Source organism: Lipophrys pholis (assembly GCF_963383615.2).
Source record: "Lipophrys pholis genome assembly, chromosome: 9".
Taxonomy (NCBI): Eukaryota; Metazoa; Chordata; class Actinopteri; order Blenniiformes; family Blenniidae; genus Lipophrys; species Lipophrys pholis.
Window position 1 is genome coordinate 9,889,518 of NC_137639.1, and position 18,998 is coordinate 9,908,515.

Genomic DNA, 18,998 nt, shown 5'->3' on the forward strand with positions numbered 1-18,998 from the left:
TGAACATTGGAGCAACACAATCTCTCTAGATAATGTTTTAAAATAGCATTGGTTTTTTTAAAAATTTCATATCGGAGCAAATACCAATTGTTCAACCCGGAAAAATAGGATTGCTTAAAAGTGATACCTTTCAGTCATTTGACATTTTGAGCGATGATTCATGTGGTTGTACTTGTGTTGTGTACAAGAGCTCCACAAGCTGATATTATACTCAAGTGGAGGGTGTGCTGCTGTACCGTGAAGCTGAAGTGCCCCCATAATAAGCTTTCATCGAGAGCCAACTTAAGAACAATGTCCCACATATCAACCAGCCCGGCTCGTCAACAGACACAGGAAAAAAACACACACAAAAAAAACACAGGTTTTTCCAAAAAGACCAATTTAGTTGTTTGGTGAACAGTAAAAAAAAAAAAAAAAAAAAAAAGTAGACAAGTATACAATGTACACACACGCTTGTTAGACCATTTGGTATAATTACACACTAGGATCTATTCTATTCTATTCTGCTCTTCTTCCCCATTCGGTATTTACCCGGTAGGTGTGAAAAGAGGACCCTGTTTCAACATGTCTCTATCTGCAGGTGATGACACATTCCCGAAACTTCTCAAACAGAAGCACTCAGGAAAACACATTTCCACATATGAAACGAGCCGTCGCAGGCTTGCTGCATTTCTCTCTGCAGGAAACTCGTTCTCCAGCTCAGCTGGAAAACTGCAGGATGTTACTTTTAATTACAAAATCACAGTGCACTCAAACGCCCCAGAGAAAAGCCACCATCAGGTGCTGTCGGGATCCGAGAGCGTGCCAGAAGAGCTGGTTGGAGTGGAGACTTCCTGGCCGTCGGTGGGTGATCTCACAGTCTCAGGTACGCCACCTGGGAACGAGAAGTAAAAATGTGAAAATCTTTGCCGACAGTCTGAATAAAAGTCAAAACTGCACATTTGAAACCTATAATAAGCACTGTTTGAACACAAAGCACAGATTTACTGGATCTCAATTACTGCCTTCTAACAACAATTACAAAAAACAAACCAAAAAAAAAACAAAAAACACAGGTGGTAGAGATTTAATCAACTTCAAAAACACACATTCAGATAAACAAAACCTGGAAACAAATCAGCACAGCCATGAACCCCTCTGTCTCCCCCTCTCTCTCTTCCTCCATCTGCTCTTCCTGGGTGTTTGCCTGCTGCAGACAATGGCTGTGCTCCACTGAGGGCTCTATATTGGGATGATGGATGAGGGCATTTGCCTCACTCAAGGCCCTGTCTTCGCCATCCCCATGCCAATGTCTGCACACCACTCAAGCGCATCAATAGTCATTCATACAAACGATAAGAAACAGCGACTAGAGGTGAGCTGCTGCTAATCCCTGAAAGAAAGAAGAAGAAGAAAGGTGTGATAAGCAACTGGAGCAATGGGCGGAGAGGTGGGTCTGTGTGAGAAACAGAAAAACCAACCGAAGACAAAAGTTTCAGAGCACTTAAAGAAAAGTTTTGTCACTCAAACTGCTTTATTATTGTTTTTTTGCTAACACACACATATTGCCGAATAAAACCCAGCTTCAACCTAATTAATTTGAGATCATTAGGAAAGACAGTGAAGCGCATTGTGGCCAAAGCACTGAAAAACAATTTGTTTTATTACACCAGGAGGTAAAACTGAATAATCAATGTAGTGACTGGAACAATAAATAATTCAAATATTGACTGGTGATTCATTTCATTGACAATTCTAAACAGATATGAAAAACGTTAGCTGGCTGCAGATTCAACCACTATAACATCAAATCAAATCAATGGCTTTTATGCAAATACAGAACTCTGGTAAGGGGGCATGGTGTTACAGTGGTTGGCACTCCGACTACTGTTTGGACTGTGAGTTCTGCATGTTTTCCCTGTGCCAGTGTCTGACACATGTGAGGTTAATTGATGGCCAATTGATTTGTTTCAGCTCAGTCTTTATATTTAATGAATTGATTAAAAAAAAAAAAGGGGGGGGGAAATCGAAAAGCTTCACCATTGTCGTCTGCTTCAAAAAGTTCCATTTGTCCCCAGAAAGCATGTAAATCTGTTAGATTCAATCTGAATGAGGCGCCTGGTTGTCATCCAGAAACTGTAGACCAGCTGAGTGTGTGGCTGAAAACTCCAACCATAATGGTGAGGAGGTTTAGGTTTAAAAAAAAAAAAAGTACTCCAGCATGCGTCAGACGGAACTTTTGCAAACAAAGACTCAGTTATTCTAACATTGACACCGTGTCATTGCAGATATATATCTTACATTAGACTTTGTCCTGAGGCTAGACACAGCTAGACACAAGATGTCTTATAAGGCACGATAACGCCGATTTATTATTTTTTTTCAGGGGGCTTGGTATGGGATACATTAAGCTGCAAGTAAATGTTATCCAAGCTGATGTGTATGAGGCAAAAATTATCTATAATAATTGGGAAGCGGGAAGGCTGGACAGTTGAGTCGAAACTTCTGATACACCACATTGCAAACTAGTCTAGCGGCGTTGACGTCTCGAACAGCCTGCCGACTGTTTTGGCAGCAAAAACGGAGCCTACAAGATATTTAACAGGTCCTAATATTCTGGGTGTGATGCTGCGCATCACATCCTCACAGAGTTACCAGCAGAATTGAGGACTCTTCAACTTGTTTAAAGGAAATATGGTGCAATCTTATATTCATACAAGTGTTTTATGACGCGTCGATCAGTATCAATGCTACGGTTTTAGCTCTGGAAATACGTCTATAAATAGCATTTCCAGACAAGGCAAACAATCTTTTAAAGTTTAAAATCTGCACATAATCTGCAGAAAGGAGCTTTTGAAAGGGTGAGGACTTTACCTCAATTCTGGTCCTATGGTATTTAACGACATGAGAATTCTATGAAGGTCTTTAAAGAACACTTGACTATAATGTGCTTACGGGCGTTGCAATTCTTTGATCTAAGTAAAATATACTACATCAGTGTGAGGCCTCAGGAGTAGAACATCTTGCTGCGGCTAAAGATTACCCATGCTCGATTTAGTTTTCATCTCAACACAACCGCTCTTTAATTCAAGTTTTTTTTTTAATAGAACAGGTAATGTCTAGGTATTAAAGGTACCAAGACAATGACAAGGAGCTGGTGTAGGGACATCCCTCAGGCAAACATGCATTATTTAATGCTCGGTTCCAGAGTTTTGTTGTCACAACCGGGCATGCAGATACGTCTTCACAAGTGAAGCAACAGATTGAAAGAAAGAGAAGTAGAACCTGAGGAAAGAAACAGGGTGAGATCAAGCGTAAAGGAGTGTGCTGCAATGAGACAGATACTGGACAAGGACGTAGTCTAAACTAAACAATCCCGCGGAAAAGTCTCACGTCATGGCAATCTCACCTGAAATACACTACCCAGAGACAAAAGAAAAGCCCCACATCTGCCTCCAAGCTTGGGACACGTGAGGTGATTAACGCCTTTAACAAGCCGAGAATTAAACATCTTCTGTTGCTGCTTCCGATTATCTCAAGTAGTCAGCAAATGCAGCTGCCATCCAGTTATTATTAGACTGAATGTTGTTGCATAGTGGCATACATGATTAATGAGCAGCACGCTTTTACCTACCGAGCGCCACATTTCAGCCTGGTTAGCTGGGGGAAAGGCTAAGAGATAAAAAGCATGTTTGATTTCACTGATGGATGAGACCGACGGCAGTTTTGATTAGTGGTACTACACTGCTGATTAGAATTACTGATGGGCTCAAATTTTGGGAGCACTTTTTAGAAGGAAAATATATGCAAATGAAACAATTGTAGGTATAAGTGTTTTTAATCAAATACACTGATTGGAAACGTACCAAACAAACTTTATGCACTTGAGATTCACTGATCATTAGGCTTGTATTTGGTGCTGACTGGTTTCCAATGGGGGGGAAAAAAGAAAAGAAAAGGCCTGATTGTTTGCATTTAGTTTTCTATAATGGTCAAAGTACAAAAAGTTATTGGAGAAAAACAGACGTTCTATCAATAAAAACAATTCCAAGAAGTACAAAGTTATCAGCAAAGTTCTTAAAATCCCTGTTGAATTTGGATATTTTCTGGACTTCAAGCCAAGAAGTATGGTAAAAACAGCACAAAGTATGTAGATCCAGGCTGATACCATACACCAATCTCTAAACCAAGTAGGACTCCATACATCAGAGATGCACCACAGTCTTTCTGGAATCCCGTTCTACGGACAGATGGAAGCTCAGAAGAGCTCTTGTGGACTCCATTGGCCATTCTTTTGTAATATAAACAAAGAATCCATACAAGGAGCAATTCAATCTTAAAAAAAAAGTGTTTGCCAAGTGTCAACCAAGAACTTTTTTTGGTTGTTTATCCCGAATCACAAATCCAGTGACAAAGAATTTCATTGGAAAAGCAAAGCGAGGATTTTAAAGTTACCAACAATTGGTCCTGACCTAAATCCCGATGAAAACGTTTGGAGTGTGCTGAAATCTACCACAGCAGGGAGCAGAACAGCCTGAAAGGGTTTAAACGTATAGCAAAAGTGTCAGCAGCCAGCGGCAGACTGATAAAAGAAGCTTCTAGAATGACATGAGACATTTAGAGGCTGTACTACAAATAAGAAGCTTGCACATCAAAATACTAGTGAATGTGCTCATGATTGCGTCTACTGTCCATTTTTCCTTTTAGCTCGGATGTTTTATATCATTAAACTCAACATTTAATAAGACAAAGCTGATTATATTGGATTTAAATCATCTGATTCAATTGTAAACTACCTGAATGCTGCCGTATCCCCACCCCCCGATTTCAGTTTCCATCTGGGTGAAAACTTGGAATCACATTATTAAACTTTCACTGGCAGTGTCTTTCCGTGATGCTGACAGATGGATCAAGTTGTGGTGTTCACAGACACTTTCGAAACAGTAATGCTCAGTGGGAATCTCACTGCACTCATCACTGCTCCACTGAGCTTCAACTGTAAAATGTTTCTGTTGGTAATAAGAAAATAGTCATTTAGTCAGTTGAATTTATATCCAATGGGTGCGTCGGTGAATGATGCGATCCAAGAATGAAATCGGCGATGGTGAGCGTCTCATTGCTCAGCTGAGACGCGGCTCCTCCCGTGATGTAAACACTGACGCAGACCGGCATCACGGACTCCGTTCTGTCGACACATTTCTCTTCTCGTGGCGTGCTCTGGGTGCGATGAATCGAGGCGTGCGCATCATGATTCATTTTAACAAAGTGCAGCCTGTGCTGGTGCGGCTGCAGAAAGACTGAGGTCACATGTGATCGATAAACCGCAACGGCTCTTCATTGACAAACGTCGGATCAGTTTTTTTTGTTGTTTTTTTTTAAGATCGGTTTCTGTCTAACCTACACGACGCCTCTCTGGGGGTTAAAGAAGAGATTAATGAAGTTTGGGGGGTGGTGGTGGGGTCTCATCTTCGGCTCTGACGTGACACGAGGAGCGGGATCTACTTTACACCCCATTACACTGGCAGGCCCGGGGAGGGAGGGCGGGGAACTTGGCAGCCCAGACATTCCACATGCGGCATAATAACAGGCTGGGTTGTGGTGCAGACTTTGATCTGCTTTCAGGGACTGGTATTAAACAAAAACGCACACACACACACACACGCCCAAGCTACCTGCAAACAAGGTCACCCTGCCACAGTCGCGAGGTTAGAACTCAAACAATGTGCTGATGAAAAATGTGAAGAGGACGGCTGGTATAGGACAGTTTGACATATTGAATGTACAATCGCAGTAAACATGAATGTGACCCTGGATTTCCTTTAGGTGAAACCTCAATGGGATATTGGGCCTCAATCTGAACCCGGCACAAAGCTCTGTTCGAATATTTCTGCCGGTATTAGACCGACGGAGCAGTCAGCCTCACCGTTTAATGTAAATGTGCTGGCACTCATCCCTTTGTCCATTAGTGCCCGAGAGTCGCGGTGTGCATTGGTAGTCCGTGTTATCTTAAGGCAACAGAAACCAATTACGCTCTGGCCCAATTAAAATCCGGTTTAAACCAATGGTGCACTGTGTTCCTCTTCCAGGGTGCAGAGGTGGGCGGGTGGCTCACAACACTTCTCAGTAGCATTAGTTCTGTTTGTTGTTTTGGAGCAGCAGTCTTTCTTCTCAGTTCATTAAAAACTTGCAGCCTCAGACAACATCAGGATCTCTAATTGCATCACAAAGGATGGACAGTGAGAGAAATAACTTATGTAGAGCAGTCTTTGTGAGGAACTTATGTCAAATAACGTGCACTTCACCTTAAGACAGGTCAGCTGTCTTACGGTCAGTTTATTTGTTATAAAATCAATCCATCAAACTTGTTTTTAATTTGTGCTCAATAAAAAGTCGAGGTGAAACATCCCTCTGTCTGTTTGTCATGATAAAACATGTTCAATCAGAAATCAAGTGCAAATATGTAACTTGCAAGGTCATTTATCTGCAAATTAACAACCAAACGTTGCGCAATTTAAATCTTTATGTTGTGTCAGGCTATGAATGCTTAAATGGCCTCTGATGGACGTACACTGTACATGTAAAGACAGACATATTGACATTACCACGAGGAATGTTTGCGTTCTAATGAACTGAATAAGCTTTCATTGGCTTCACTAAAGTGTTGTAGAAACTTTGTCTGATCACTTCATGATGCTGAAAAATGCGATGAAAATAATAAACAAACCAACAACAAGACTTCAAGGCGTGAGCAGTGCAACTGATTATAAAGTTATTTTGCACTTGAATATTTCTTTTGCTGGCTTGAATCAGCAAAAACGTGGCAAACACTACAGTACCTTTTCAGCTTCCCCACATCTCCGTCTTATTCTGAACTTCTCAGATCACCCCCCCCCCCCCCCCCCCCCCCAGTTTATAACTCAAGGGGAACCTGCAGTTTCTCAAAACTTCATTTCAAAGAAGGGACTCCTGATGCCTCAGACCATGTCCGGTAACTGCAGATGGCCCTGTGATCACGTTACCTTCCTGTCTTCTGTCGCCTATAGCACAACAGGCTCCTACTATCAGGAAGCGTTTGAGTGTGTCAATTTATCACCCCCCCCCCCCCCCCCCCCCCCCCCCTTGCTGTCACCGCTTCCACTACCAGACAGATACTATGTCTCATGTCTGGGTCACTGTGTACAGTCTTCTCCATTACAGTACAGCCTCATTCCCTCTTTGTTGAAAAACAATAATACTGCTTATCATTACATCACAAAGTGGAAGAGTAAAAAAAAAAAAACATCTGAGATTTGCATTGTAGATGAACAGGGACACCGTGGTTTGGCTCTTGAGGTACAATACAAAGACTCTACGTGATGCGACTGAACAGAGGTCCCAGAGTTCATTCACAGCTGGGATTAAAATGTGTTGGGTGCTCGAATTGCAGGATGCATTGTGATCCGATCATCCGGGGTTGGTCAGAAGCATCTTGTGACCACAACTGTAAATCCAACTGCATTAGTAACAGCAACCCGCCAGGTAGCAGCCATTAAACTGAGACATTCACAGCAACCGCAGGCGTGCACTCGGAGTGCATGAAAGAAATATAACAGTATTCAGTATTTACGTTCTCATCCATCCTAGGAGCAAAACATGTGACGTATAGTAGACACTAAAAAGAACCTAAGAATAAATTAAATGAGTTTAAAAACATGAAAGAAAATGATCAAACGAATTTCAATACCTCCATGATGAATTTTACTGTACAAAGGTAAAATTATATTCATGGAAACCAATAAGTCATAGCTGCAATCGTATCTTACCACCAATTCAAGATCAAAATCTATTTCTGGATAGAATCTATGAATCAACTTGAATGAGAGACAGAAGAACCTTTGAGCTCAGTAATCATTTCTCTTTGCTAAATCTCGTAACAAAGTTATACTAAAGGAGTGTTACCGAGGGAGGAGCAGTGACTCGACTTGTGTGTTTAATGACAAGGTTCTCTTTGCCTATGAGCCGACAAGAACGTAGAAAACCAAATTTCTCTTTAAAGAAAAGACTTCAAGATTTCTGACATCGGAGATGTCATTCAGTGAAATCCGATAGCTTTACATGCTTAAACGCATCCGTTCTCGAGAAAGAAAACCCAACTGACTGCTTCCTCTGTTGGTCTTCAGACTCCTTGAACACGCAGCTGATGAGATGCTCTTGAACAGGGGTCTATTATACATTTGCCCAGCAACGTCAACAGACCAGAGGCATCGCGGCTTCAGGTTGTCCATTCAACCATTCATGCATATGTTGGTATCCTTGTCATTAGTGGGTCATAGGCCAAGGGTCAACTGTGGTCAGTGTGACCTCAGGACAGGTCAAACTGAATATCTGGCTGAGTCCATACAACTATAGGGCAGCTATTCTACTCATAGTATTGTAACAATACTTAAAAAAACCCCATTCATTTTCCCTTTTGTATGTAATATCTTCTAATCTATCTCTTGATTTGTACCAAGGAATGCAGGAATGACCCAGTCTTTTCTATAAAAACAATAAGACTCACTTAAAGCATCGATTAAAACTAGAAATTACGTTTAAAAAATATCCATGTCTGCAACACGTGTCTCCTTTTTATAAGAAATCTCAAAAAATGAACACAAACATGCAACCAAATGTAAATCTTATATTTTCAAAAGACCATTGAAGAACCATGTTTTCATAATTATTGGCAAATTGATCCATATTTGAAGAACTGTAGCACTTTTACAATTAATGAATGTGAAGGTTTTTTTTATTTTTTGACTTTTTTCATATGAGAAAACCGCTGCAGTTTCTTTCTAGACTCGTGTGCCGAGTATTTTAAATTGCATTAGCATGAGCTTCAGTGAAGAGGAGCTCCGTTATTGGTTCGCTCCTCACAAATCTATTCATTACAGCAATACCAATGTGCGAAATATGCATGTCGCAAAAACACTGACACACAATGTTTCAATGCACTGTGCATTCATGCTCTGCATGTGAACGCATAAGGCCGATCAGACGGAGCCCGACTGCATAAGATGTCCCCCTCACTTGGTGGATGTGAGCATCTGAAGACTGTGACTGGTGTTAATTAGGAGGCAAGAGAAAGAGTGACGTTTTAAGAAGAAAATCTCAAAACACAAACACTCATGATATCAAGCAGCCCTACACTAAACTCTTTATCTGCAAGAGGACCCTGACTTTTACTCAGTCCAACTGACACCAACATCAACATATCGACCTGCGGGTAAAGATGGGCTACATTCACAGCCGTGTTGCAGCAGCGCGTTAAAACACCATCATGGTGAAAGCAGTGACAGGTGAGCTTCCAGTTTATTTCACTGGTTTGCCTCAGCTTCTTCTTGTCATAAGTTCAGAAAAATTCTATTCAGAACAGCACACATCCAGATCACGCGGCATGTTTATCGAACTGACTAATCTAACATGAGTGAATCATTCATTACACTGATTTTCCTCCATCACAGATTAATACTTAATGTGAGGGGAAAAGTTGTTTGTCATTTGGAAAAGAAATGCATTACCTTTGGGCACGTCATCAGTTTGTATCGACTCAAAAAGAGATAAAAATTCATGGCCTTACTACGATGAGTAGTAAACTAATTAGATAAAACACGCCAACAACTGACCTTCGGCTAAGCCCCGCCCCGAACGCTACCGAACCAATAGCATTCAACTACCAACTGCTTGGAACTTGGACATTCTCAGCATAAAACTCTGTGGAGAACCATTAGAGCTGGCGGCATTTTTGCGTTTTTCTGGATTATTTAAAGGGGACATATCATGCTAAATCCACTTTTTTAGCCCTTAAATGCATTTTGTTGTATATTTAGAGTGTTTAGAAGTACAGAAAAGTTCAAAGTAGTCTCTTCAGGTGCTCCGTTGATATCTTTATATTCTGTTTTGGTCATATTTTGCGATCCGTTTCGATTTTTCTATTCTCTATTACGTTTTTTGAACAATGACGTCACAGTATTCTCAGCGGAACTGCCAAATTAGGACATCGACACTTCGAGCAATCCGCCATTTTTGTTTCTCGCTGCGATTTTGTAGTCCAACCGAAGTTACGAGAGGATAAGTCGAAATGTTCGGTTGTTGGATGTAGTAACCCACAAGCTTCGTTACACCGTCTCCCAGCATCAGAACCTTTTCGAAGTGCCTGGTTGAGTTTTATTTTTCACAGAAATGTACCCACATCTGTGGGTAAGGTCATTTTTGTGTGCGCGAAGCACTTTAAGGACGACTGCTTCAGCAACCTCCGCCAGTATAAAGAAGGATTTGCCGAAAGACTTCGTCTGATTGAGCGGTCAGTTCCTTCTATCTATGGAGACGACGAACAGAGCACTTCGGTAAGCTGTATATAACGCTAAAAAGTGTGATGATAAGACGTCCCTGTCATTGTTTTGTTAGCATTAGCAGTTGCACCGTCTTCACATGTTAGCGCTGTGTGCTCGTTTTAGATTATAATGTAACTTCTGTGTTAAATAGTCGTAATACAGGCAGTATTGTAGTAGTGGGCATGGATGGAGAAGTTAGTGTAAATATAGTAACACACCATTGCGTTACATCCATATGAAGACGTTGTTCTGAAGGTGCATCATCGTCATTTTCATCTCGCTCCGCCGGGTCCGACTCTGGCTCCAACATGTATGGCTGGATGGACAAATCTTCCGTTGTTGACATTTTGTAAATAATGTGTGAATATAAAGTTTCTGCGCCGCTAGATAATTGTATCTGTTCTATCAAACTACAAAGATGGCCGAACAGGGTGAAGTTGAACCGAGTGTCACCTCTGCAACCTGGAGAGGAGGCGGGGTATGAAGTGTCTCATTTGCATTTGAAGAGACCGCCCCAAAACGAGTTGCTCTCAGAAGCACATCAGAAAAGGGGTTGAAAAGGGGCCTGTGGAGCTCTAATAATGAGGAATTCAGACCCAAGCATTGCAGTTCCGCTTTATATAGACCACAACTGTATGATTTATATGTAAAAAGGAAGGATTTAAAAGCATGATATGTCTCCTTTAAGTCATTTAAGATGCAAAAACGATCCGAATTGTATCACATTTCCCAAACCCTAAAAAAAAATATGGACAGATGCCTCATGTAGATTAAGCTGCGCGTCTATAAGCAAGGCTGGTTAACATTTGTTCCAAAGTAAGGCAATAAACAACTGAAAAAGTTTGGGCAGGTTCCATTTTTCATTGCAACAAAGTACGTCGTTATCAGTGAGAAATGGAGACTCTGCTATTTTTCAGCTGATAGAAAACTTGCTCAGAGGGCAGAAGACACTTCCTAAACTTTGTGAGCGGGAAGTGAAGGATAATGGTGCTAATTACCCTCGTCACTGTGCTTTGAAAGGCCCGAGCAGAATAGAGTCGTCGGCTCACTTAACACCTCTTATTTTCCAGTCAAAGAGCTTTCCTTGGCAACTGGTGCTAAATATATCCGTTTTGCTCAATTACAGGTATATAAAAGCCGGGGTAAGGCTGACAAAAGTGAAATCATACATTTGGCCCACATAATCCCTAAAGCAAGGCCGTTAACTGAAAGCTCTGAATCATGAAATTAATTAAGGCGGGATAAAAAACAAACAAACAAAAAAAAAAACAACCCACTGTCAAGCACTACTGAATTATGGAAAAACAAGGCACTGTGGGGGGAAAGTGAGTGAAGTAAGTGATTGCTGTCAGCGAAAACAGAACACACTGCGTCGCTAATGCAGCTTTTCACGCTGAAGAGAGATGAAGGCATATCGAATGCTTTGCAGCCGCCCTGCACGATCAGCACAAGCATGTTTAGAGACATCAAAACACCTTCGGAACCGTGAAGAGGGAGCCACGTGTCTCTACTGTATCCCGAAGCCTTACGGGGCATATCGACGCCTCACCTCGTACGACCTCATGCTCCGCATTGAGGCGGGAAGGGCAGAGTTGCTGTCGGTGATCACTCGCAGCAGCTCCCCGCACACCTTCGGCGGCAGCACCACGGGCTGTCCGATGGCGTTGACTTCCCAAGTAGTCACAATCCTGGAAAGGTACGCACACACACACACACACAGAGAGACACACAGCGGGCGTGATTCACTGCGACTGTCACTGCGTTATACAGCCAAGATGACACGCAGAACAGCAGCTCTAAATCTCACGTCGAAGCCTTCGCCTATTTTAATGAAGCGGTTCGAAGCGGTAAACTGAAATCGATAACTACGGCAACATAAAGGTGGATTGATGGCGAGCGTGTGCGTTGGGCAATATCTGTCCACGCGCCCGATGATGATGATGATGTGTGTGTGTGTTTGTGTGTGTGAGGAGGGGCGACAAAAAGAATAAGGGATGGAAAGAGGCAGAGGGAAGAGCAATGGAGGGGAGGAGAGATTGATGCTCTGTCAGGACGAGGTGCTGATCCAGTTTGTTTGGGTGATATTTAGCCATCTGTGCAGCTACTCAGAGAAACTTTTTGGCGGCTGTACTGGAGGTGACAACAAGAACAACAACAACAACAAAAAAACACACAACTGTCAAAGCAATGAGAATGAAAAAGTTTACAGTCGTGTTGCAGACAGGTTGAGCTGAATCTACAAATCCCCAAACACAAAAACTGAGCAAATAAGTTAGTTTCAATAGGAGGTTTCACCCTTTTACTGAATTGGAAACATACGAACACTTTAGTGACATAAAAAGTTTAGACAGTTTGAACATTTTTCAAAACAATTGGAGCAGATTTTCTTTTAACAGAATTTGAAAAAAATAGTTAATGAACAGTTTTTGCCTTATTTTTGTTAGACATAATATTTATGCTGCTAAACATTTGTAGGATCCCCTTGTCAAAAACTTTTAATGCTACATTGTGTGGAATGTTTTCAAGGACGGTTCAGAATTATATATGTACGAAAGCTAAAACACAAAAGATAAAGCCACAGGACTCTAGAGAAGTGTGACAAGAGGACTTATTGTTCACCGCTTCACTTCTCAAATTCCCCGTCAGACCTGTGCTGTAGGGCTTGTGTTTTGGCTTTTGCATTCTTGAGATTGTTGTATTGAAGCCGCCATTAGAGAGCTGCTTTAATATTCTAAAGTGTAGTTTAGCCTCGTCTTCCTGAAACAACAAGGCCCTGCTTCCCCGTTAACAAGGTTTCTCTAAATGTTGCTCAGCATCAACGGAGCCTTGTCAGATGTGTGAGTCACCCACGCCATGTGAACTTGTGCTCGCCCAGATCATCACGGATGTTGGATTTTGAACTGCGCTCTGATAACAAGCCGGACGCCCCCCCCCCACACACACACACACACACACTTTAGCTGGGAGGACACGGCATTCGTGATTTCCAAAACAAGTCTCGCTTCACTGGACCACAGGATACTTTTCCACTTCACCTCGGTCCATCCTAAATGAGCTCGGGCATCTCTGAATCTTGTTTGTATATGACTTCTTCTGTGCATGGTCGAGTTTTAATTTGCATTTGCGGCTGTAGAAGGGAAATGTGTGCACAGAGCGTGTTTCAGGATTTCCACCACTTGTCTGTTTTTATTGCTGTGCTCCCCCAAAGGACTCGAGATCCCCCAAGCGATGCCGATTTGGGACTTGTCCCTTGTTTACAGAGATTTCTCCTGATTTCCCAAACTGTGCAAGCTTTAATGTGCAGTAATATACAGTGGGGCAAAAAAGTATTTAGTCAGCCACCGATTGTGCAAGTTCTCCCACTTAAAATGATGACAGAGGTCTGTAATTTTCATCATAGGTACACTTCAACTGTGAGAGACAGAATGTGAAAAAAAAATCCAGGAATTCACATTGTAGGATTTTTAAAGAATTTATTTGTAAATTATGGTGGAAAATAAGTATTTGGTCACTTCAAACAAGAAAGATCTCTGGCTCTCACAGACCTGTAACTTCTTCTTTAAGAAGCTCTTCTGTCCTCCACTTGTTACCTGTATTAATGGCTCCTGTTTGAACTGGTTATCTGTATAAAAGACGCCTGTCCACAACCTCAAACAGTCAGACTCCAAACTCCACTATGGCCAAGACCAAAGAGCTGTCTAAGGACACCAGGAGAAGGATTGTAGACCTGCACCAGACTGGGAAGAGTGAATCTACAATAGGCGAGCAGCTTGGTGTGAAAAAATCAACTGTGGGAGCAATTATCAGAAAATGGAAGACATACAAGACCACTGATAATCTCCCTCGATCTGGGGCTCCACGCAAGATCTCATCCCGTGGGGTCAAAATGATCATGAGAACGGTGAGCAAAAATCCCAGAACCACACGGGGGGACCTGGTGAATGACCTGCAGAGAGCTGGGACCAAAGTAACAAAGGTTACCATCAGTAACACACTACGCCGACAGGAAACCAAATCCTGCAGTGCCAGACGTGTCCCCCTGCTTCAGCCAGTGCATGTCCAGGCCCGTCTGAAGTTTGCCAGAGAGCACATGGATAATACAGCAGAGGATTGGGAGAATGTCATGTGGTCAGATGAAACCAAAATAGAACTTTTTGGTATAAACACAACTCGTCGTGTTTGGAGGAAGAAGAATACTGAGTTGCATCCCAAGAACACCATACCTACTGTGAAGCATGGGGGTGGAAACATCATGCTTTGGGGCTGTTTTTCTGCTAAGGGGACAGGACGACTGATCCGTGTTAAGGAAAGAATGAATGGGGCCATGTATCGTGAGATTTTGAGCCAAAACCTCCTTCCATCAGTGAGAACATTGAAGATGAAACGTGGCTGGGTCTTCCAGCATGACAATGATCCCAAACACACCGCCGGGCAACCAAGGAGGGGCTCCGGAAGAAGCATTTGAAAGTCCTGGAGTGGCCTAGCCAGTCTCCAGACCTCAACCCCATAGGAAATCTGTGGAGGGAGTTGAAAGTCCGTGTTGCTCGGCGACAGCCCCAAAACATCACTGCTCTCGAGAAGATCTGCCTGGAGGAATGGGCCAAAATACCAGCTACTGTGTGTGCAAACCTGGTAAAGACCTATAGGAATCGTTTGACCTCTGTTATTGCCAACAAAGGTTATATTACAAAGTATTGAGTTGAATTTTTGTTATTGACCAAATACTTATTTTCCACCATAATTTACGAATAAATTCCTTAAAAATCCTACAATGTGAATTCCTGGATTTTTTTTTCACATTCTGTCTCTCACAGTTGAAGTGTACCTATGATGAAAATTACAGACCTCTGTCATCATTTTAAGTGGGAGAACTTGCACAATCGGTGGCTGACTAAATACTTTTTTGCCCCACTGTATATATATAGTATATTCCATTATACCTTACTTTTTTCCCCAGGTGGTGTTTAATATTCTCCGTTATTAGACGTACCATGAGTTCCTTCATTTCTGTCATCAAACACTACAGTTTCCCCCGTTTCTAACATTTTTGACATATTAAACTCAAAATGTTATCTGCTGTAGCCTTTGTACAAATAAGGTCTTCAGGGCTCATGAACAGGAAGCGCAGGAAAAACATGAAAACTCAACCTGGCCAGAAGAAAACCCAGCTCTTTTCTCTGAAGCAAGAAAGCTCACCAATTTAAAACTACATTTCACACCAAACTCAGCAATTAAATGAATTTTAGTTTTTTTGTAGCACCGAGTGCAAAACAGATTTTTGTAGGCAAAATAAAGCATGTTTAGCAAACTCAGAAAAGACGATGCAAATATTTATAATCAGGTAAAGAGATAAGCATATATTTTCTCTCCAGATATAGTTTCAACCTATTAAAATTACAAGACATTTTTGAATAAACCTCAAGTCAGGGCAGTTATAAAAGTGAGGCTGAGAGTGTTGAAGGACCTGCATATCTAGGAGCTAGAACTGCATTATATAAAACTGAAAATCTGTTTCTTCGCCTTTGCAAACGTAGGTCCTATTTTTAATTCAGCCTTCTTTCAACAATCATTTGATGAAGTCAAGTTTCAGTACACAGAGGATGTAAATAATTTGCATCTCTTTTTATTAGCATTTTGCAACAACACTAAAGCAAGACTACCAATGGGGTGACAGTTATGATCTCTAAATTGTGCCCAAAGCAGCCAGTGAGTAGTTAATGTGATCGGGAGGATTTGATTAGTCAAATATTACAAAGAGCTCTGTAGAAACGAAGCTGTACGTACGATTTCCACACTGTGGAGGACCTGCCGTTTCCCCCCATTGTGGCGGCCTGCGATGGTGCTGGCGACTTTCACTCAACTCATAATCAAGTCACTGCCATTAGTGACAAGCATAATCCACTTAGGCACTGGCTCACTGGTTCTCCAGCCAATTATTGGCCGTTTGAACAACGCACACCACAACCTCTGGCGGCAGTCGGCTGTAACCGACTGTATCCCGAATAAGAGGGCCATCCACGTGGGACTTCGGCTCCCCAGGCATAACATTTAATTTAAAAATGTCAGAGATGAGTGATGAAGGATGAATGGTAAATTATGTAGGGGGAAATGGAAGTGTGAGTAACACCAGACTTTTGGGGAAATGGCAGAAATGGGATAAGGTTAAAAAAAAAAAAAAAAAGGCTAAAACATATAAGGTGCAATGCAGATACAAGCCTAAAATAAAGCTTAATGACCCTACCAAATGAAAGGTAGAAGGTCAATCTACTTTTGGTTCGTACACTCAAAATCAACTGATCAATTAGCAGCGCCGTTAGAGTAAATCACTGGTTAACTTAATTTACATGATCAGTCACATTCACAGATGGTGGCAGCTGGCATGCAGAGCGTCGGCACACTATTTGGAGAAACTTCGGGCGGTTGGCAATTTCCCCTCATGGTAAGAAGTTAAGAGTCAGAATTGGACTTTGAGGGCCCTTTTGATGTGGAGTACGCGTGTTCTCCGGGTTATCGAGTTTCTTCCTGCAGCCCAAAAACATTAACTTGAAACCAACTGGTGACACAAAGTTACCTCTAGAGAATGTGACTGTTTGTGTCTTTGCTCGGTCATGGACTAGGAACCTACTCCCCCTCTTTTACTCCGCTGTAGCACCTCCATCCATCGGAATTCACAGACACAAGATCTCAACCAAGTTTCAACTATAGACTTAACAGCATTTCTCTCTATTTTGAATGCCAAAATGAGTGAGTGTAATTTGTAGGAATGGTCTGTCTATCCTTCTAGTAGAGATCTAACTACTTGGAGAATTAATGCCAAGGTACACTGAAGCTGCTCTGACAGCATGTGGCAGCTTTACAGAGATGCTGGTTTGTCTTTTTAATTTGCCAACGGTATTTTGGCAGCAATTTGTAAGAGGGGAGGAAAAAAAGCTACCTCGTCAAAATGTATGTTTATATAACTGTGTTTACTATAACAGCCCATAACAAGCTGTCTTACACTCAAATGTTCCATACTGAATCAAGTGACATGTCTACTTAAATGTTTGGTTATGTACAATTACTGTCTGCAGCAGTATTGAGAGCCAGGTCTTCTTACATTTTCCGGGGTTGGCAGTTTGATCCCCAACTAATTCTCACACTGAAATTCCAGAGCTGAATCCCAACCCAGTGTTGATCTTGTGATCTATTCCCTCGCCGCTTGTCACTGAGATCCAGAGACACGGATTCACCACTACTTGGGGCATTAGGAGGTCTGCCGCGCCTTTTCTCGGGTGCACAAAAGATTTAGATGCTAAGCCGCTACCGATTACTTCAAGCTGCTGCAAACCAATGCTTGCTAGAGGGCATACATGCCACTGAGCAGCAGTGGTAGTAATGGTGTTACTGGATCCGGGATTTAATTCGGACTCATCTCAGTCATCTACGACTGGAGGAATACCAGCTGAAGCCAAATTGGCCGAAGTTGGACCGAAGCCTGTTGCACAGATTGTAATCGACCAGTTGGTCAGGGGATGACTCGGATCCCTAAAGTTGTGGTTGAGGAACATCTGGGATTCTCTGCTTTCCATAATGCTTTTGGAAAAGATCGATGGATGGACTAACAGAGTTCAGTTTTGCTAAAAGCGTGAAGCGTTGCCAGACCAGCAGGCTGATGCTACACACCAGATTGCAATAAATCAAGAGTAAATTACGAACCCATTAAAACAGGAGCAGTTAGCTGTGACATCGGTGCTTTAGACGAACTTAGAAAATCAAAATTTTAGTCTGGGCAGGATAATCGTCTCATATTTGTAGCTCGCTATCAATAGTGAACGTTTTAATTGACACCATTGTTGATTTGGCACAATTAGCTGATCAGTGACCCAGAATGAACCTCTGGGGTAAATCTGAAGGAATTAATCTTAACGGAGTGTCACATTAAAGAGAACAGGATGGGCAACACTAAAAGCATAATGCTTCCTGCTCACAGCTGTGAGCTCAGCATTAGTCCCCTGGAATAGCATCTCTGTCACACAGCAACAGTCAAGCACTGATATTCCCACTGCAAGAAGTAGAACAAGTAAAGCTCAGATAATTAACAACTCAAGAAGCAGACATGCACAACGTCCAGCAGGTAGAATCTTAAAAACCTCCCTACTTCAGTCAAAAGCAGCGACATTCGTTTATTTCACCGGCTCATCTCGCTGGGCAACGCGGCGAGATCGCGTGCATCACACGGCATTCAACTCCCCTCTTCCTGCTACGACTGAAGTATCAGTCTTGTTTCTGCTTTTGTGCGAGCTTTGTCTCTAATTACCCGTTCTTCCATCCGTCAGCCGGTGGGCCTGTCAGAACAGAGCAAGCAACAAAACCCTCGCTGTTCTGCCTTCACTCTCTCCGGCTGCGCGAAAGGAAAAAGATTAGGAGGAGGAAGTGGAGTTTGAAAAAATAAAATAAAATAAGAATGCTGATTCAGACGAAAATAATGAGGGTTGAAGGCTCTTCCAGTGGGGGTGCTGCTGCACTGAACATGGAGATTCACATGCAGCACATCCACCTACACCTCTCTAATGCATTGCAGCGGGACACGCAGAAGCACCTCGTTCCAGTCAAAACAACGTTCCCTGTATGAGCAACAAACCCGAGTTATGTGACTGCCACCTTTAAGACGGCTTCTGCTGGCAAAAA

At 42.2% G+C, this 18,998-nt stretch overlaps 1 protein-coding gene across 2 annotated transcripts in view; it reads right to left on the reverse strand.

Annotated features, from left to right (window-relative positions):
* Positions 1 to 359: 359 nt before the first annotated feature.
* ube3d (ubiquitin protein ligase E3D) overlaps positions 360 to 18,998 on the reverse strand; it is a 31,457-nt gene continuing 12,818 nt past the window's right edge. The window contains exons 9-10 of one of the 2 annotated variants that reach the window (XM_080472106.1): positions 11,881 to 12,019; positions 360 to 874 (exon numbers count right to left, since the gene is read on the reverse strand). In XM_080472106.1, the coding sequence (XP_080328232.1) occupies positions 854 to 874; positions 11,881 to 12,019 (160 nt within the window). In that variant the 3' untranslated portion in view covers positions 360 to 853. The remainder of the gene's footprint in view (positions 875 to 11,880; positions 12,020 to 18,998) is intronic. The other variant, XM_080472107.1, reaches the window with a different exon arrangement.